Consider the following 21,207-nt stretch of genomic DNA (forward strand, 5'->3'; position numbering starts at 1 on the left):
GATGCTTTTATGTGGAATGAGAAAGCATTGTATGCTTTTGAAACGTTGAAAAAGTGTCTTACTACTGCTCCTGTCTTAACTTTACCAAATTTTGACAAAGAATTCATGATAGAGTGTGATGCATCAGGAGGGGGAATCGGAGCCATTCTTCTACAAGATAGCAGACCTATAGCTTACTTTAGCAAAGCTCTAGGGGTAAGAAATCTTACCAAGTCTGCCTATGAAAAGGAGTTGATGGCTGTAGTACTTTCTATACAGCATTGGAGACCTTATTTAATTGGAAGAAAATTTGTGGTGTCAACTGACCAAAAGAGTTTGAAACAGTTGTTGCAGCAAAGAATGATCTCTGCAGACCAGCAAAACTGGGCAGCTAAGTTGTTGGGATATAATTTTGATATTGTGTACAAACCCGGTAGACTCAATAGTGGAGCTGATGCTCTATCTCGAGTAAATGAAGGTGGTTTGTGTCAGATTACTAGCAGCTTGCAGTGGGTGGATGAATTGACTTTAAGATATGAGGTTCATCAAGATTCTCAGTTGAAACAAATTTTAGATGAGATTCAGAAGGATGCAGAAGCTAGACCAGGGTATGTGTATAAGAATGGGGTGTTGCTGTATGAAGGAAGATTGGTAATACCTGCCAATTCTTCTATGATTCCTATGTTGTTGACTGAGTTTCATACTACACCTCAAGGAGGTCATTCAGGATTTTACAAAACTTATAGAAGAATTGCTGCAAATGTGTATTGGATTGGTATGAAGAACACTGTACAAGATTTTGTCAAGGCTTGTGACATTTGCCAACGACAGAAGTATTTAACCACTTCCCCTGGTGGGTTATTGCAGCCCTTACCAATTCCAAATCGTATTTGGGAAGATCTTTCCATGGATTTTATAACAGGTTTACCCAAATCTAAAGGGTATGAAGCAATTTTGGTGGTTGTTGACAGATTATCAAAATATGTTCATTTTATACCTCTGAAGCATCCTTACACAGCTAAGATGGTGGCTGAGATCTTTGTGCGGGAGGTGGTGAGATTACATGGAATTCCTTTATCGATTGTTAGTGACAGGGATCCGATTTTTATGAGTAATTTTTGGAGAGAGTTATTCAAACTTCAAGGCACAAAGCTCAAGATGAGTACTGCATACCATCCTGAGACCGATGGTCAAACTGAAGTTGTTAACCGCTGTTTGGAAACTTATCTGCGATGCTTTATCACTGATCAGCCACGCACATGGGCAAACTGGATTTCATGGTCAGAATATTGGTTCAATACTAGTAACCATTCAGCTACAGGACAAACTCCTTATGAAGTGGTTTATGGGAGAACTCCTCCTGCTATTACCCGGTGGGTACAAGGTGAGACTAGAGTAGATGCAGTACAAAAGGAACTTTTAGACAGAGATGAAGCTTTGAGGCAATTAAAACACCATTTGCAGCGAGCCCAAGACAGAATGAAACAAATTGCTGACAAGAAGAGAAGTGATAGGAGTTTTACTGTTGGAGAATGGGTCTTTGTTAAGCTTAGAGCTCATAGGCAACAGTCAGTGGTCTGCAGGATCAATGCCAAGCTAGCTGCCCGATACTATGGGCCATATCCGGTGGTTGAAAGGGTAGGGGCAGTTGCTTACAAGTTAAGATTACCCGATGGTTCAAAGGTACACCCTGTATTTCATGTTTCCTTGTTAAAGAAAGCAGTAGGCAATTACAGTGAAGGCGAAGCATTGCCAGATTTGCAGGGAGAGCAAGGAGTACTCATAGAGCCTGAAACAGTGCTGGCTCATCGGTTTGTATGGGTACAGAATGAGAAAGTGGATCAGGTTCTTGTCCAGTGGAAGGGCCAGAAGTTGGAAGAAGCTACATGGGAAGATGTGATTCTCATGAGGAGCCAATTTCCAAATTTTTGTCTTGAGGACAAGACAAGTCTTTCTGGAGGGAGTATTGTTAGGACTCAAAGCCCAAATCCTAATGCTGAGTCATCATTAGCTAATGATTATAATGTGGGGGCCAGGAATTGGATAGTTTATTCTAGAAGGAGGAGAGCTGGCAAGGAAGGGTAGTTACGATGACGTATGAGAGAGAAGTTGGTGAAGAGCTGTGTACCTGCTTTCCGAAATATAAGGAGGAAGTTTGTATGGAGAGAACGGCTTTTGATTTACTGCTAAGTTGTTAGAATGGAGGCTCAAGTTTAACTTGGCCTTTAGTGAGCTTAGCTCTCAGATTAGTTATTGCTTGATTCTCATTATCCTGCATAACTTGTAACACTTCATCTTTTTCATTCAATAAAGCTCTTCTATTTTGCCCTGTTTTTGCTTATTTCCATTGTTACTTTTGCAATTCTTTTACCAATTGATTCAAATTTTTTATTCACTACACTGGTATCTTTCCCAATTGTAATTTTCTTTAACATATTCCAAGATACATCTAGAGTCAAACCATTCAAAACCCAGAGGTTGCTTGCTTTTGGTATCTCTGACAAATTTTTACTGCGAGTTGTCATTAAAACCTTACTATCTTTAGAACCACACATTAGATAAGTTCTCAATTGAGTCCAATTTTCATGGCTACCATTGCAAATGTCATCCAAGACTAACAAGTACCTTTCACCGGTTAAATTTTCACGAAGTTTATGCTGTATGTATTCAAATGATAACTTAGCATCAATTTTGCTATCGATTAATGACTCCAGCATTTTTTTCACAATAGTCTTGACATCAAAGTGATTTGATGCACATACCCACATTCGCTTTTCAAAATGATTTTGCACTTCCACATCATTAAATACAAGTTGAGCAAGAGTTGTCTTGCCTATACCTCCAATACCTCCAATGGCAATTGACGAGATATTTCCATGTGGTTGCCTCAAGAGATTTATAATCTCCTCTTTGTCATCATCTCTGCCAGTGATATCATTTTCTAACAAAAAAGAAATAGATTTGCTCCTTAAACTGTCAGTTTGCTTAACCACCGTAGCTTTTGGGCTTAATTTCAACCTATCCATTTCTTCTAGCACATCGTCAAACTTTTTTTGTATTTTTTCAATTTCAGGAGCCACTTTTTGGTGTAGAAAATTATGGCTTGATGAATGACCCCATGTCAGTTGGTTCTTATCACTTGCATCCTCTTTGTATCTCATACCTTCAATAATAAATTTATCAAGCAAGTCATCTGCAAGATGAAGCACATCCTTGAGGCTTGTTATCCAATTTTGTACAGCACAATCTTGTTCCTGTTTCTTCTGGGCATCAGGGAGCACAGCTCTTATGGATTCAACATTATTCTTAAATCTTTCCAACTCATCCATAACACTATAAATCCGTCCATGTTCACGAAAAGTTGTAGAAGCCAACCTGTCAAGAAATTTTAGTACACCAACTGTTTTCATTTTGACACTTCTCCTATAATTTAGAAAATAGATAAAATATTTGTATATGCTATATATGATAGGTATACTATTAAGAAAAGAAAATATATTCACCTGTTAAAGAGGCTTTCAGCAACAGCATATGGAATTTGCTCGACCATCCTGAAAGAGATCAAAGAAGAAAATGAGGTGGCGTCTAATATGAGTTAGTGGCAAAGCTTCACTAACGATGGGAAAGGCTTGTTTTCATAGTGTGTATATATATATATATATATAGTGTCAGGATCAAATGACACCAACTAGTTTGACACCAAATATTACATCTCTCAATAACATTTTAACCAATATAAATTTTATAAAATCCACCGTTGGATTGAAAGTTTATATCATATAGATCATATCAATAACATATCAAATGATTTTGGATTTGTCTAAAATTTTACCACAAATGATCTATATGATATAAACTTTCAATCCAACGGTGGATTTTATAAAATTTATATCGGTTAAAACGTTATTGAGAGGTGTAACATTTGGTGTCAAACTCGTTGCTGCATATGCATAATCTTGGATGAGATATGACTTGAAAATGAGTTTATAAGTGGGAGACACCCCTCACCTTATAAGCCGGTTTTGTAAGGGTTAAGTTAGGCTCAATCCAAATTCTAAAATATGATATCACGGCCTATCCAAAATTTGTTGAGCTATCTGCTATCAGATCACTCTACAGATGTCAAATCCTGGAGGGGATGAGGGTGTGTTGATTGAGAGTCCTTTATTGGATGGGATACATCATTTACCATATAAGCTGGTTTTGTAAAGGTTGATTGAGTTAGGCGAAACCCAAATTCTAAGAATTAATAGCGTTCCTATGTAAAATATAATGATAATACAACTAAATTACCCTGCACCCTTTTGTCAACAACAGTAGATCACAACAAATGACAAGTGAAATCCTATGATTTGACACTGTGTTAATAAATTACCTGGGAAGCGATGCATGTTTTCTTTCAAGTGGCACAACAGGATCACTTTTACCACCAGTTTCCTCAAGATGAGTGAACTGCTTGTCAAATTGATCAACAGCACTATAAAGAATGTGACCAATGAAAGTAAGGAGAGAGTAAGACTGCGAAAACATGTGAATAAAAAATATTTAGGGAAAAAAGACAAGTAGATGAAAATAAACCAGAAAAACCTTGGATAAAGAAAATTAGTTCTCTCTGTTCCATTTAGTTGAGGATGGTACTCTAGAATCTCATGGAAAATCAAGTCTCGGATTTCTCCCTTTGTTACTCTTCTCTTTTCAAATTCAAACTCCATTTGTGTAATGGGCTCGCAAGATGGTTCCCTTTCAATTTTCGCAAGTCCCTTGAAGTAAGGATCAGCTAATGCCTGGCAACACCCAATCATTTAAAATTATTGAACAAGATGTTAACATAATTGTATATCAAAATACTTGCTCTAGGATTTATTATACTTTATATTGTCTAAAGGAAAAAAGCATAAGCTATTAATCTCAAGAAGCGGTTAGAGTGTTGTCAATTGCAAATTGCAAAATGTTGCGGTTTGTTCAAATTCCACTAGGCCACAGTGCTATATCACTGCGAAAGCCGCTATTTGACAACACTGATCAGTTAGTTATATGACTAAAACAACTGTTAATACTACACTTAAGGAAAGAGCGCAAATAACAAACCTCTTCAGCAGTAGGCCGGTCTTTGGGATCAAAGGCGAGCAACCTCTCCAGTAGCCGTAGTGATAAAGGATCTGCATTAGGAAATTTTTGTGCAAATGGTATAGGCTGCTTTTTCCTCATACTAGTTAGGTATCTCCTTGCTTTATCATTGCGTACCTGCATACAATTCGAAGAATTTCACCTAAAAAAGCATAAGCAATACAGCTAACATTCTCTCTATAAGAGAAAAATAAATTACCCGACATATAGAATCCATTGAGGGGGTCCCGAGCAGATCTGTGATCAGATCCAACTGATGTACGACACTTTTTCCGGGAAAAAGTGGTTTTCCTATTAATACTTCAGCAAAGATGCATCCTATACTCCAAATATCAATTGCCGGCGTATACTACAGTCAACAACTTAGTGTTAGCTCACCAGCACAGAAATAAATATAACTAGTGGAGTTTTAATCAGCAACTCAGGTCATCGTTTAGCTATTGATGAGAAAGATGACAGAAACCTTGTATTGTGGATTGATATGCAATTCTACACATGAAGCTAATAATCATGTATTAGAGGCAGTTTGAATTGACTTATTTGAGCCTATCTACTGGCATAATAAGCATTTGTGAGACTGTTTGGGATAACTTATAGAAACAACTTATGACATGTTCATAAGTTGTTTTCAGCTTATTTTCATAGGTTGTCTAGCATAGATTATGAAAATTGTCCACGACTATTTTAATCTTTTATTAGAGAAAAATAATGTGCACATAAACACTTATATGATGAGCGTCTATGCTATAAGTGCTTAATTTGTTTATCCAAACAAGGTCTGTGTGTGGTATGCATATTTAAATTCCTACCCACTTATATGATTTCTGAAAGAATCTTGAAGAAACCATACCTTTGAGTAAAATGATCCACAGAGCTCGGGTGCTCTATACCACCTTGTAGCAACATAGTCCTGTAGAAGCATAATTGATAAGCAAGAAAACATCAGAACCTAGTTAGCTAAGCTTTTGCTAGAGTCACACACACAGCCGGGAAAAAAGATAGGATAATAATATTTGAATGGAATACCGTCCAAAATACAGTTGTTGGAGTGTCACTGAAAGCAACTCTAGCTAACCCAAAATCACAGATTTTAAGTTTACAGTTTGCATTGGCCAGTATATTCTTTGGCTTCAAGTCTCGATGATAGACATTTGCTGTAATAAGTATTAGATGAACCATATTCACATCAATGCTAGAAAACTCATGTCGGTAAACATAATAGAATACAAAAGGAAAACTGAACCAGAAAAATATTTTCGCAAAACCCAAAAAAGTACGGCGGAAATTTAAGAAGATCCAGGAACAAAAAAGGGAATGAATGCAACAGTTAGAGAAGATAGTATACAAAATCCTAACATTTTCATGAAGACAAATGCTGACGAACGATGCAGTTTCAAATTCAATTATGATTTATGAAAGCAACAAACATAGCATACAACCACATTAGCAACACGCCGTGGATTCAGATGAAGTGATAAGATGGTTTGGTGGTTTTCGGCAATTAACATAGGAATTTGAGAGATAAGGTGATTTAGGTTTGAATCCCACATAACATTACTAACAACTAATTAATAATATTTTCCAATAAAAAAAGTGCATTCAGATGAAATAATTGTGAATGAGTGGCGATTAGATATTGAAAAATACCAGTGTGAATATACTTCAATGCTCGAAGTAACTGATAAAGAAAAAACTGATAGTGCTCTTTTGTTAAGTCGGCATTGGCTTTAATGACTTGATGCAGATCAGATTCCAAAAGCTCAAAAACAACATAAATATCTTTGAATTCTCTGCTTGAAGGAGGCAACATAATGTGCTTAATTTCAACAATATCCGGATGTCTAAGAAGTCTGAGCAACTTTATCTCACGAAGAATACGTGCAGCGTCGGATATATGCTCAAAGATACCATGAACCTTTTTAATTGCAACTTTTTCACCAGTATGAGTATCAACAGCTGAACAAACAACACCATAACTGCCTTTCCCAATTACTTCTTGAATTTTATACCGGTTGGCATCGCCATAGTCCGAGAAAAAGTCCATCTCCAGTGATTTCTGTACAAAAGAAATTAAAGCGATTTTCACAAAGCAAAATCAGGCATGCCTAAATTTGATTGTCTTAGAATGTAGATAAATCAAGCTAAACCACTAGACAATCATAGACTCAAAGAAAAAGGATAAATTAAATTTGCAGGAACCAAACCATGTGTGTCGGCATAATTGGACTAACACAAGCAAAATAATAAACATAAGAGGCATTGTCACCAAAACATATAAAAATTCTTAAGATAAACCAATCTTCATTTCAATAGCAAAAACAACTTTTTACCTTCTCCAATTCACAGTTCCTTCTCATTCACCAAACAACTCACAAATATGTTTTTGAAATAGTCAACCATGTAGGATGCACCTAACTAATGCTTGTAAAGTACATCTCAGAAGACGTAACTAAGAAAAGAAAGAGAAAAAAACTAGTAAAAAGAATTAAAAGGGTAGATTGAGATGAAGATAAACAACCCTAACAAAAAATGCCACCTAACAAGTCAAAGGAGGAAGCGTGCAAAATTCATCAAATGATAGTATCTATAACCCAAAAAATATGCTGAAAAAAATAAGATCTTGTCAAATGCTGTTATCATCTTTCATAAGTACAAAAACGTGTGACAAACAATTATATCACGTGACAAAACAAAAAACCGACTCATTTCATAGAATTGAACGAATGAATGAATGAAAACACTATGAAGCAACCACCAATAAAAAAACAAAAATAACATTTTTTTTCTATCACAACAATTCAGTTAAATTTAACTTTTTCATAAAAGGGTACCTTGCCAACTTCATAAAATTCATAATTCACTCACAAAAGAAGAAAAAAACAAGGAAGGACTTTTGTCAAACAATTAGAGTGCTTTGAAATAGGGTTTGGAAATGAAATTGAGAACAAAAAAATCTACCTTTACTTTATGCATTTCTTAGGCAACACCAATAACAACAAAATCTTCACACAAGAAAAGTCTTATCAATTTCACACCAAATTCAACCAATCAAAGGTTACCAAATTAACCCTTTAAAGAACAAAGGATCCAAAAGAAACCCCACATGCACTCTTCTTAGAATTCTAACACCAACTGCACCAAACTGCAGAAATAGTCACAACCCACAATTTTGAATGGATAAAGCTCCAATCTTGTGATAAAAGTTCACTCATACTCTTTGTACCAAACAAGCTTATACCAAAAAGCACGTTTGTTAATGTTACAGATTATGAGGCAAAAGTGTACTGATACTGAATGATGAAAAAATTTGAGAGCTTTTTTAGGAATCAGAATGATTGTTTTGTTTGATAGATACTGATATTGGATTCTTTTTCTTTTGTTTTCTTTTTCTGAAGTTGATATGAGATTCTTAGTACTATAGTATATACTGTACACAGTAATGTGTTGTTTTATTTTCTGAAAGGGTAGGGGGCTTTTGGTCATTTCATTTTAGAAACGACAAAAATAAATAATCCAATATCCTACGGTACTATAAAAATGTGGATGTATATGTTGTTCGTTAAAAAATAAAGGATATAGTGAATAGTTTACAAGTTTTTTTTTTATAAGTTAATGTATAGTATTTGTACTGTTTGATAAAATTAGCAATTGACTTATTTTATGAGTATGAAATGACCTAAAAATGATATGTTTAATTACTATTTATTTTTTTTTAAGTATGATGGCATGGATAAAATTGGAAGAAAAAAATGATAAGCTATAAACTTATAAGCTACTTCAAATAACGTTTGAAAAATAAGCTATAAGTTAATAAAATAAGTTATAAGTTCATTAAACTTTTCTTCTATTTCAATAATATTTATTTTAAAAGAAAATAATCATTAAAATAATATTTCAATAATATTTATTTTAATTTAATATACTATTATTTTAATAAGTAAAATATCTTTTTTAAAAAAAGTATTATTGAAATAGAATAAAATTCTAATGACTTTTCTGAGTTATTCTTTTATTTATATTGGATTAATATAAATCATTCACTTTTTTTTTTCTTTTCTTTTAGATATTTTTCTTTTATTTTGTTTTGGTAATTAATCAACTATTAAACTTAAAAAAAAAAAATGAAAAATTGTTGAACCAAAAAGACACGAGAGACATTTCTAAATCTTGTTGGACTTATAAAAAATATATAGAATATAGAAACAGAAAGGAAACGAAATACTAACACCACAACATATCTTGACAATCTTGCAGTCGATTCGATGTAAGACTTCTTAAAATATACCTCGTGCCTAGTGTTATTGCACTTGGAGCGTGAATATAAATGGTGGATGACCTGATCACAAATCTAATAGCAGACGTTTCAGCCAATCGTGAAGGATGTTTACGGGTCTAACCCATCTCTATAAAACCGGTTTGTAAACTGAAAATTACCTCTTTTTTATAAACATATATCCTAACCATTCACAAATGATGTTAAACTTTTTTTAACATATTTTACTATTAAGAATCCACATCTGGTTAAAACTAATATGAACAGAATATATTATTTTTTGTCAATGAAAAAAAAAAAGAATATATATCGATGTGTGTCATCCACAATTAGAATCAACTAAACTATCCATGTGTGTTTTGTTGCATGAAAGGTTGTATATAACCTCTAATATGCAAATTTAATCCATCTCAATCAACAACTTCTAGTCGTGTGTATATATATATATATATATATATATAGGGGGCTGCTAATTTAGACCCAGTTGGGTCTAAATTAGCAAGGTGCACCTTTTGAGTTGGACAAAAATACCCATTTTTTAATTTTTTGGAAGAATAGAGCAACAGGGGCATTTCTGTAATTTTACGCAACAGTACACGCACCCCCACTTCTTTTTCCCCCCCCAGGACACGTGGCAGCGTGTTAGTGGCCAAAAGCAGCGCGCGTGCATCACACGCACCGACAGACGCGCGTGGTAGTTGCTTGATGACGCGGAGAGAGAAATTTCTGAAAAAGGCAGGCCACGTGTCATGATCTGATTGGCTGCGTTAATTTTTTTCCATTTTATACTTTAAAATCGATTATTTCGTCGTAAATTAATTTTTAATTTTTTAATTTTTATACCAAAATTCATAATTTTTTTTTCTCTACAAATAGAGACTTGGTTTGTTTGATTTGGACACCGAAAAAAAAACGCAATTTTTCACTACTTTAAACTCGATTATTTCGTCGTAAATTAATTTTTTATTTTTTATTTTTTATACCAAAATTCATAATTTTTTTTTCTCTACAAATAGAGACTTGGTTCGTTTGATTTGGACACAGAAAAAAAAAACCCAATTTTTCACTACCTTAATCTCATCAAATAACTAATAATCAACTTACTGAAACCATTTTACCAGCAAAATGGTTTCAGTTTACAACTCTCTGAAACCATTCTACCAGATAAATGGTTTCAGAAGCAAACACAATTAATAAATTACTCACTGAAACCATTCTACCAGTAAAATGGTTTCAAAATACAACTATGTGCAACCATTCTACAAGCTAAATGGTTTTAGAAGCAAATAACTAATAATCAACTTACTGAAACCATTTTACCAGGAAAATGGTTTCAGATTACAACTCTCTGAAACCATTGTACCAGATAAATGGTTTCAGAAGCAAACACAATTAATAAATTACTCACTGAAACCATTCTACCAGTAAAATGGTTTCAGAATACAACTATGTGCAACCATTCTACAAGCTAAATGGTTTTAGAAGCAAATAACTAATAATCAACTTACTGAAACCATTTTACCAGGAAAATGGTTTCAGATTACAACTCTCTGAAACCATTCTACCAGATAAATGGTTTCAGAAGCAAACACAATTAATAAATTACTCACTGAAACCATTCTACCAGTAAAATGGTTTCAGAATACAACTATGTGCAACCATTCTACAAGCTAAATGGTTTCAGAAGCAAATAACTAATAATCAACTTACTGAAACCATTCTACCAGCAAAATGGTTTCAGATTACAACTCTCTGAAACCATTCTACCAGATAAATGGTTTCAGAAGGATTTCGGTGTCCAAATCAAACGAACCAAGTCTCTATTTGTAGGAAAAAAAAATTATGAATTTTGGTATAAAAAATAAAAAATAAAAAATTAATTTACGACGAAATAATCGAGTTTAAAGTAGTGAAAAATTGCGTTTTTTTTTCGGTGTCCAAATCAAACGAACCAAGTCTCTATTTGTAGAGAAAAAAAAATTATGAATTTTGGTATAAAAAATAAAAAATAAAAAATTAATTTACGACGAAATAATCGAGTTTAAAGTAGTGAAAAATTGCGTTTTTTTTTCGGTGTCCAAATCAAACGAACCAAGTCTCTATTTGTAGAGAAAAAAAAATTATGAATTTTGGTATAAAAAATAAAAAATAAAAAATTAATTTACGACGAAATAATCGAGTTTAAAGTATAAAATGAAAAAAATCACGCAGACCCATTCATATGCTGACACGTGGCTGCCTTTTTCAAAAGCAAAATTTTCTCTCTCCAGCATATAATCTAGTGTGGCGCAGACAAGATGATCTGATAGATCAGGATGATCTGGGCTGTCTGATTGATCAGACAGTCTTAATGAGATCACATCTTGGCTGTCTGATGGAAATCAACGGTCTGTAACCATGGTCCTTCCGTACGCGCGCGATACTGGATCCACGTCTATTAATTGTTTAAGAAGGTGGGCGCGTGGTGTTATTTTTTTTTTATGTAAAATTATAGAAATGCCCCTGTTGCTCTATTCTTTCAAAAATTAAAAGAATGAGTATTTTGGTCCAACTCAAAAGGTGCACCTTGCTAACTTAGACCTAACTAGGGTCTAAGTTAGAAAACCCCATATATATATATATATATATATATATGTGGGTCATGATCAAATGACACCAACTAGATGGGTAGCTCAACTGGTTAAACTAGTTGAGCTAAGGGTTAAGGAGCAGGAGGTCCAACGTTTAAGTCCTGACAAAGGAGAAAAAAGTTTGACACCAAATGTTACACCTCTCTCAATAACGTGTTGTTAATTTACACCCACCTATAAATTAGCAATGCTCACATTTTTCTATTCGGACTAAAAACTCCATCTTCCACAATTTTAAGTCACTTTAAATTAAAGAATAGCTTTGTAATTTTCTTTTGAAACAATAGTTATCACAAAACTGTTTTTCCTTTTCCGTAAACTATTCAACAGTTCAGTCTATATTGATAGAGTGGCTTTAATAAAGGCCAAATCAGATGGATTTAATTATTGAAAATGAAATATTTTCGTTCAAACAACCAATTCTCCTAAATAAATTTTAAAATACTTTTTTTTGAAGAAGCTAACTTAGCCCACTCAAATTGGCACCAGAGAGAATCGAACCTCAGACCTCAAGAGGTGCACACTCCCAGGTCCCAAGCCAATACCAATGTACCAACCAAGTGGGTTTAAATTTTAAAATACTACTATCAAAGGCAAAACAATTTATTAACCTTCTGTTGACATCAACATTATTCACCAAAGCCCCTTTCTCATCAGATTGATTTAGAATTTCCACATGTCTTTTACATGCTTCATCCACATCCCTTTGATTATCACACCTCGAGGAACCACCTTTGGACTTGGCATCAACATCATTCTTCGAAACGTTTTTCTCATCAGCATGTTTCTCGTCAATCTTCAAACAACCAGAAAGGTTGAGAGTTATCAAAGATTTCTGCTGAAAGATCTTCTCTGAAAGATTGCCAAGACCTGTACAGTCCTTCAAATTTATCAGATGAAGATTATTGAGATCTCCAATTGATGGGTGTATCTCGGACAAACATGGACAATCCTTCATGATGAGCTTTTCAAGATTGGGTAATTTTGAAAAGTCTGGGGAGCTTTTCAAGTATCTTGAATGACTGAGATTGAGAATTTTTAGATTCACCAACACCTGCAAGAAGATAATGTTTAAAATAAAAAATAGAGAAAAATGGAAAATGAAATGGTGGAAACAATTATAATTATGAACAACTTTCATGTGATAATCCTTCGTATCCACATAGGGATACATAACCGATGCTTTTTTATCTTACTATTGAAAAGGGAACTTCTTTAATAGCTGTATTTTTTGCAATCAGTGTTGTCAAGGATTCCATCTGCTTTATGTCTTCTTCCAACTTGTCAATCTTCAAACAACCAGAAAGGATGAGAGTTTTCAAAGATTTCAGTTGATAGATCTTCTTTGGGAGATTGTTAAGACCTGTACAGTCCTTCAAATTTATCAGAAGAAGATTATTGAGATCTCCAATGGATGGGTGTATTTCGGACAAACATGGACAATCCTTCATAATGAGCTTTTCAAGATATGGCAATTTTGAAAAGTCCGGGGTGCTTTTCAAGTATCTTGAATGACTGATATTGAGAATTTTTAGATTCACCAGCACCTGCAAGAAGATAAATGTTTAAAATAAAAATTAGAGAAATGGAAAATGGAATGGTAGCAACAATTATAATTGTGATCAACTTTTAGTTTCGAAAGAAAATGTTAATATTATTCAAAAATGTTAATATTATACCTTGGTTTCATTCCATACTTGTTTAATATTGCTGTGTTTTAATTCAAACACAACTAGATTTTCTTGATGAAAGTCATCAGGTATAAAGTTGCAGGTAAATCCTTGCCAATGGACCCATTTCAGTTCTTTAGAAAGGTTCCCATAATCTCCCGTGAGGTCAACACGGTCGAGTTGTAGAAGTCTGAGTTTCTTCATCTCCTTGAAAGAATTAGTATTGAAGGAAACTCTGCCAGTTCCTTGCGACTTCAAAACCAACCCCTTTACAGTTTCTGTTCCCTACATGTGAGGAAAAAATAAAAGAAATGGGAAACCTTTTTCTTTTGCGAAACACAAAGTGATGTATAAAGCTACTACAGTATTGCAGCCTGAGCACACTTGTAAGGAACATGACAAGGCAAAATAGTTCAGAAACAAATAAAAGAGTCTTATGATTTTGATAAGAAGATGGAGGGTGGTTAAAGTTCTTACAGTATATTTTGTCAAAACATCATCTACGTCGTCATGAATCCACAATCGACTACGCTTCCCAGGTTCTTCTGTTGAACTTTTGCGAACAATTTCTCTTCCCATGTCTCTAATTAAATCATGCATTCCGAGCTTGTTATTCTTCTCAATTTTTACAAGCCTTCGCTCTATGAGGACAGCTATTCCAACATCAGCATAAAGTCCACAGCCATTTAGTATGTCTGTGACATAGTCTCTGTCCTTACCAATAAAGAAACAACATATGTCGAGAAATATATCCTTCACCATAATATCCTCTAAACCATCATAGCTTATTCTCAGCTTCTCATGCACTTGATATTTGGGAATTCTCTCTAACTTTGATAGTACACTTAACCATTCTTGTTTTGTCTTAGCAAATAAGTAAGAACCAAGGACTTCAAGAACCAGTGGTAATTCTATGCAATAAGCAATTACATTCCTTGAGAGTTCATTGAAGTCTTTTATTGGACTAGGTTGTCTAAAAGCATACCAACTGAAAAGCTCAAGGGACTCATTTTCGTCCATTTCCTCCATTATATACACATAATCAACCATAGATAACCTAAGTAGCTGTACATCTCTAGTCGTAACAATTATTACACTTCCTGGACCTAACAAATTACGATTTGCACATAGTGCTTTTAACTGATCAAATGTGGTCACATCATCAAGGACAACAAGTACCTTTTTCCCCTGAAATCTTTCACTGATCATCATTTCCCCCTCTGCAATGCTACGTATCATCATATTTGTTTTCAAAATATCAGAAAGAAGTTGTTGTTGTAAATGAATAATCCCGCTATTTTCCAATTCACAAACTTTTTTAACATTTTCTATGAAACTTGTATTCAAAAATTTGTCCTGAAGTCGGTTGTAGATGGCTTTGGCTGTGGTTGTTTTCCCCGATCCACCCATTCCCCAGATCCCTATCCAGGAAACTTTGCTAGATTGATTTACAATTAACTCAGTTACTTTTCGCACATGCAACTCCATTCCACCTGGAATTCCACGTTTTAGCTTTCTCGAAATGTCCCCAACAATTTGCTGCATTAGTTCAGCTTCAATCCTTGGATGGTAATAATAATTATAAAACACACAGAGTGAGCATACATACAAGGTCAAAAAAATATTCTTATGTTCTGAAGAAAAAGAAAATATAAAGTGTTGATTTACCTGTAATTGGTGGCATCCCAACCAATCAAACTAGCAGCTTGGGTGAGTGCACTCTTCCAACTCAACAGCGTATTTTCCCTCAATTCTCTATCTAAGTATCTATTTTCCGCAGTTGCGTGCAATTTTTTTCCAAAAGCACCCTGTTGATGAAGCACAACCGATGGATCAACGTCGTAAAACACGGGCATAACCATGTGGCCATGAGTTCTGCGGCATTTCATGATTTGTTGCAGCTCGTTAAGACACGAATTAGATTCAGTGTAGTTTTGTGAGAAAACAAGGATAGATATATGAGTGTCTTCCAACAATAGTTCTTCAAGTCCCAACCCGTGGGTTCCCTTGTGAAGATAGTTGGTGTAACTTTCGATTCCGGCTTTTGCGAGGGCAACATTGAGACGAGAAACGAAATTCTTGCTATCGTCTTTTGGACTAAAATTGATGAACACGTCGTGCGTCACTCGAGAATCAGAGGATGAAGAAAAAGAAGACCGGGAAGACGTAGAAGAAGAAAACAGAGAAGACGTAGAAGAATCCACTAATTCTTTCTTTTCTCCCTCCTTTTTGGGTTTTTCTTTCTTCTTCTCAGGCTCTTTTAATGGTCCTACGGAAACTATTTCTGCTCGACAAATTTTTCTCAATTTTTTCACCATATATACCGGATCTACTGCTCGGTCTGCTCCTATCACCGTCATTTTTTTCTCATTCATGTCCACTGAGACGGATTCCACCCCTAATTACATGTTGCAAAATAAATAAGACATGTGAAAGCCTTGAAATTGTGTTGTGTTAGTCTAAAGAAAGAGTTTAAAGATGCTAACTAGTCACGATAATGAAAGTTTATACGGAGATTCAATGAGAAACTACCACTTTTTCATTAGTTTCAAAATAACCATATATGAGTGGGGTGATGTGGCAGAAAGATAAAGAATAGCCCTTGACAAAGGATAGGTGAGTTTGGAATGGACTTTTCAATATACCTATTTTACCCTTAACTTAGTTTCACAACTTCCATAACTAATCAATTTAAAAAAATAAAAAATAAATTCAAATCATAAAAATGTGAATAAGTCGCAAATGGGTTGCCTATACATGAATGATTACCAATTTAATATTACATCTATACTATATAAAAAGAGAATACAAATATTTTTGGTGTCGATTTTTCATAATACCAACAATATCCTTATTTTTTTAGCAATAAAAATCTTTTATTAACAAATTCATCATAACATAAAACATTTTTTTGGACATAAGTTAGACACAGGCAGACGCGGAACGCGCCTGTCTGGCCCGCTAGTATATATATAATTAACACTACATTAAAAAAAAATGAAGAAAATGAGATTAAGATCTATAATCTCACTAGATGTTCCATATTCTATACTATTTGTATAAAATGAGTAGCAAATAATACTCTTTGAATCGAGCTAATTTATATTATTCCAATTCAACATTTTTATTTGTTCCAAAACAATCTTTGGGTTTATTTGTAATGTTCCAAAATAAAACTTTTGATTTATTGCGTTTATCTATATAAATAAAACTTTTGAATTTATATGTAAAAATACATTCAGCTAATGAATGGGCTTTCAATGTTGTCCAATATCCCCTCTTTTTCCAAAAATTCTTACGAATTTAGAATATTAGTCTTTCAAATTTACAAAATAACAAATCAGTCTTTTAAAAATAAAGTATATTAATTTAGTCATTCCTTCAAAATATCTTATACTTTAGAGTCAAAGTATTTTGTTACTTTATTGATGATTTTTTTTCATTATACGTGGATTTTTTTAATGAAAAATAGATCTGAGTTATTTTCTATTTTTGAGCAATTTTATCAAGAAATCAAAACTCAATTTGGCGTGTCTATTCGACTTTAAGAAGTGATAATGCTAGTGAATATTTATATACATCAGAATTTTTTTTTTTCATTTGCTAACAATCAGGCCTTTTTTTTGGCACAAAAACATGATGCTGGACTTTTTTTTCTTTTTTTCATAAAATAGTAAAACATAATCATCTCCAAAATCATTTTCAAAAGTCAAAGCCTGTATAATAATCTCCAAAATCAGTAACAGACTGTTACTATGATGCACCAGTACTCCATTTGAAGGAAAGTATCAGTACCGGGTACGGACTCGTACCAGTACCGGGTATATACCCGTACCTTAATTTATGCCCATACACATACATTAGTTTTTCTAAAATTGCCTACCCCGTACCGGTACCCGTATCCATATCCGTGCCCGCACCTAGGCAACGTAGCAGGTACTCAAAGCAAATATTGTATACCTACTCTTATACAACAGGTACATGTTCTCAAAATTTAATTTTTGTGTTTTTATTTGATACTTGCGATAGAGTTTTAAAATACAGTTTTTATTTGTTGTTTCTATTTGTAGATGATAAATAGCATAATAGATAGTGTTAATGTAATAGATAATGAATTTTGATTTGAATGAATGTCCAGTAGAAGATATTTCTCATGAGAATGATTATTCAGAAACAATTGTTGAGCATTTTGATCATGCTATTGTGGCAAACAATGTGTTAGAAGTTTGATAAAGATGCAATTTGTAGTGAGACAAATATTATTCCTTTTGTTGGTGGAAATTTTTTTTAGCGAAGAAGAAGCATTTGCCTTTTATAAGAGATATGCATTCAATTTGAAAAGGTAGATTCATCAAACAAAATGGAATTATTAGCCGGCGTGATTTTTTTTGTCATCGTGACGAGAGTGTTTCCTTGAAAATCATAGACCCATCAAAAGAACAGAGAAAAGAGAATCATCAAGGTGTGAATGTAAAGCTCATTTGCGAATTTCATTACAAAAGTCTCTTGATATATTTCCAAGTGAGTGGCGAGTTACAGTGTTTGTTGCTGAACATAACCATGGTTAGCTAACTCAATCAGAGATGCATTTTTTATCGGCTTATCTAACTATCTTGGAAGAAGATTATGGACGCATTTTCTTATTAAAAGAAGGAGGGCTTTCAGTTAGACAAATAATGCGTGTCATAGAACTAGAGAAAAATGTGAAGCATATGATTATCTTCCATTTATTGAGAAGGACATTCACAATCTTTTTTTGAAAGCCAATAAACAAATTGAATTTTGGTCTCCTTCTTATTGTTTTGTTTGGTACCAAAAATATGGTGATGTTGTATTTGATACTACATACAAGGTCAATTCTTATGAAATGTCGTTTGGGATTTTTGTGGGTATGAATGGTCATGGAAAGACCATACTTTTTGGATGTACCAAATGAAATAATGGCTACATTCTGTTTTTTTTTTGAACAAATGGCTACATTCTGTTGGTTAATGAAGATAATTTCTATGCTTACATTATTACTTAATTAAACATTTAAGTGCTTTGTTTTTGTTTTTTTGTCTCGGTGAATATGACTGAGTATTACGTTGTGATGGTAACATTTATTAGTGCTATTTTGCCTTTTGAATTGCTAATTTGTTTTGGAATTTTATATAACTTATAATTTAATTTTTGTTTTCAGTTTAAAAATAAATAAAAAAGCTTATTAAAAATATGGGGTGCGTGTATCATAATCAGCAGAACCCTTATTGTAAATATACTCTAGAATATTCTAGATTATTCTTAGCATAACATATTCCTTTTGTAATCAATATTCTTAATTGTAAAATCGACTATTATTAGAATCAAAGAAGGAAGATAAAATAGAAGTAACTTGAGACTTGTTCTAGAAGCTTTTAGTTAGAGTTTGTTGTAACTAACTTTGAACTACTTTTCCCGCCTTTTCTTTCTCTTCCACTTTGTATATAAACCATTGTATGATGCAATAACAAACTATGAGATCATTTTATCTCTTTCACAAAGTTTCTTAAGCTTTTCTTTCAATGTCAATTCATCACTTTAACAACTATATAATAGAATGTCCGTGATGCTCTTAGACACACGGTTTTCACCATATGCCTCTTGTACTCTTTATCTTTTTCCCTTTCAACACATCCGAACCAATGAAAGACCTATGTAGTATATATTGACTTAAATAGTCTTTTGCAGAGTTCATTAGATGCCAATGAGATTAGACACAAATATTTATGTAAGTCATTTGTTTGAGGTGAACCGAGTAAACCACTAAACTGGTCCGTGACTTTGTAAGACACTTTCAAATAGATCCCTGACTTTATGAATATTTCAAAAAGATCCCTCATTCTATCAAAATTATGGGGAATATTAAAAAAATGCCTTTTAATCAAGGGGAGAAACTTGATTGACCCTTGTTGCTTCAAACACCAAACTTTGACAATTAAATTAATCTAAGGACAACAACTTTATTATGTCTAAACTGTTAGATTAGTCCAATAACCGGAGTTTAACCCGAAAAGGTAGAGGATCTAGTTTGAAAATTAGGCAGATCATCATGGAAGTTCAAGGTGAGATTTAAGTAAAATGAGATAGTTCTTGTGTAGCTTTCATTATAACCAAAAATATCATTCAATTAAACAATACCACAAATATTAGAATTTTTATAGTTAGTATAAAATAATTAGAATTTAAATTTAAATTCTAAATAAACATGAGATACTTAAGATTGTGGAGATCTAAAAACCAATAGATTTTGATATCATGTTATTCTCTAATTCTTTTTGGTATATATTCTCTAATTCATTTTTTAAGAGAATAGAAGATAAATTTGTGCCTCATGAGCATAGCTCCACGGGTATGAACATCATATTATATACGTAGAGATTGGGTTTCGAACCCATGATTCCCCACTAGAGTAATTCACATAAATAGGGTGAATTTCTAGCTACTAGTTTACTTTTTTTTTTTAAAAAAAAAGGAAAAATTGTAAAGAATAACTCAAAGTGAGTGAAGAATAAAATAAAGATTTGGTACCCGAAACATTTGCAAGTGTTTTCACTGCCTTCTTCTTAACCTTGTCATCAAGCACATCTACCTTGATCACAAGCTTCTTCAACTGGAAATCAAGAACCGATTTTAATATTAATTCAAATATACCTTAATTTGAAGAAATTTAAGAAAAACAAAAATATTGAACTAGCACAAAATAAAAAAGATGGTATACACTTGAATTTGACACCAAAAGTTTTCTACCAACCAAAAAATCTATACGTGATTGGAAAACATGAAATCTAAATCAAATCTAAGACCATGATTCTAATGAAGGGGGATTGGACTGGGCCAAGCCTAATGCCATATCCATCGGTCCAATGTCACAAATCACAATCGTTGGCCTATATAAGCACCACACTATAACCTCACAAAGTATGCATAATTCTAACCTTGGCACGCACCTCAAACTCATTTTGATTTGGGAGTTGGAGTGTTTTTTGCTGATGAACCCCCCCTTTTCCATCGTCGGTCACCCCCCAGCTCAGCCCCAATGCTCGGATCATGGTTTCGAAACGGGCCCTCGGTGAATCCATCACTGTGAGTTCTCTATCTCTCTTTTATATCTTCAAATAATTCTGAGTTCTGTGCAGAACAAAGAGGAATCAAATTCATTTTATACTACATCAGATCTTTAAAATTAGAGGAAAAACAGAGGATATGAAAAGAAAAAGGGGAAGCATAAAGTTCATGGAGAATAAAAAAAGGTTATCAAAATTTTCAGCTAAAATTAAAAAGTGAATCATCATTCTATAAAAGGAATTAATAATAAATATATATAAAAAAAATAAATAATCAAACTTAGAAAGTGGGAACCATACCTTATTTTTTCCCTATGTTATGCAACTATGAGCAGATCAAACAAAGATATGTCGAATATTTGAAAGGAGGCGCTGGCTAGCATGCACAAGGCTGCTAGGTCTCCCACCATGCACAAGGCTCCTTATGCATTGGATTAAAAGTG

General features: G+C 33.6%; 2 protein-coding genes across 2 annotated transcripts in view; both read right to left on the reverse strand.

Annotated features, from left to right (window-relative positions):
• The window catches only part of LOC123923837, a 31,705-nt gene that overhangs the window by 9,317 nt on the left and 1,181 nt on the right, over positions 1–21,207 (reverse strand). Inside the window, exons 2-11 of the mRNA XM_045976580.1 lie at positions 21,065–21,132; positions 20,636–20,828; positions 20,229–20,310; positions 15,348–16,077; positions 14,157–15,240; positions 13,689–13,964; positions 13,206–13,556; positions 12,621–13,063; positions 3,483–3,530; positions 2,351–3,354 (exon numbers count right to left, since the gene is read on the reverse strand). Of these exons, the coding sequence (XP_045832536.1) occupies positions 2,351–3,354; positions 3,483–3,530; positions 12,621–13,063; positions 13,206–13,556; positions 13,689–13,964; positions 14,157–15,240; positions 15,348–16,077; positions 20,229–20,310; positions 20,636–20,779 (4,162 nt within the window). The 5' untranslated portion in view covers positions 20,780–20,828; positions 21,065–21,132. The remainder of the gene's footprint in view (positions 1–2,350; positions 3,355–3,482; positions 3,531–12,620; positions 13,064–13,205; positions 13,557–13,688; positions 13,965–14,156; positions 15,241–15,347; positions 16,078–20,228; positions 20,311–20,635; positions 20,829–21,064; positions 21,133–21,207) is intronic.
• LOC123923854 (mitogen-activated protein kinase 20) lies at positions 4,336–7,573 on the reverse strand. Its single transcript, XM_045976603.1, has 8 exons — positions 7,437–7,573; positions 6,754–7,162; positions 6,133–6,260; positions 5,957–6,016; positions 5,306–5,455; positions 5,068–5,223; positions 4,567–4,763; positions 4,336–4,456 (listed from the first exon to the last, which is right to left on the reverse strand). The coding sequence occupies exons 1-8, from the start codon at positions 7,461–7,463 to the stop codon at positions 4,351–4,353; spliced, it is 1,233 nt and encodes a 410-aa protein (XP_045832559.1). The 5' UTR covers positions 7,464–7,573; the 3' UTR covers positions 4,336–4,350.

The sequence above is a fragment of the Trifolium pratense genome, linkage group LG4 (assembly GCF_020283565.1).
Source record: "Trifolium pratense cultivar HEN17-A07 linkage group LG4, ARS_RC_1.1, whole genome shotgun sequence".
Classification (NCBI taxonomy): domain Eukaryota; kingdom Viridiplantae; phylum Streptophyta; class Magnoliopsida; order Fabales; family Fabaceae; genus Trifolium; species Trifolium pratense.

Coding starts and splice junctions, on each gene's coding strand:
- LOC123923854 (XM_045976603.1), bottom strand. CDS start 7,463: ATGAGAAGGAACTGTGAATTGGAGAAG. Junction 6,017..6,132: donor CAACAACTGTATTTTGGACG/GTATTCCATTCA, acceptor ATGCTTCTACAG/GACTATGTTGCTACAAGGTG. Junction 5,224..5,305: donor CAATGGATTCTATATGTCGG/GTAATTTATTTT, acceptor AATTGTATGCAG/GTACGCAATGATAAAGCAAG.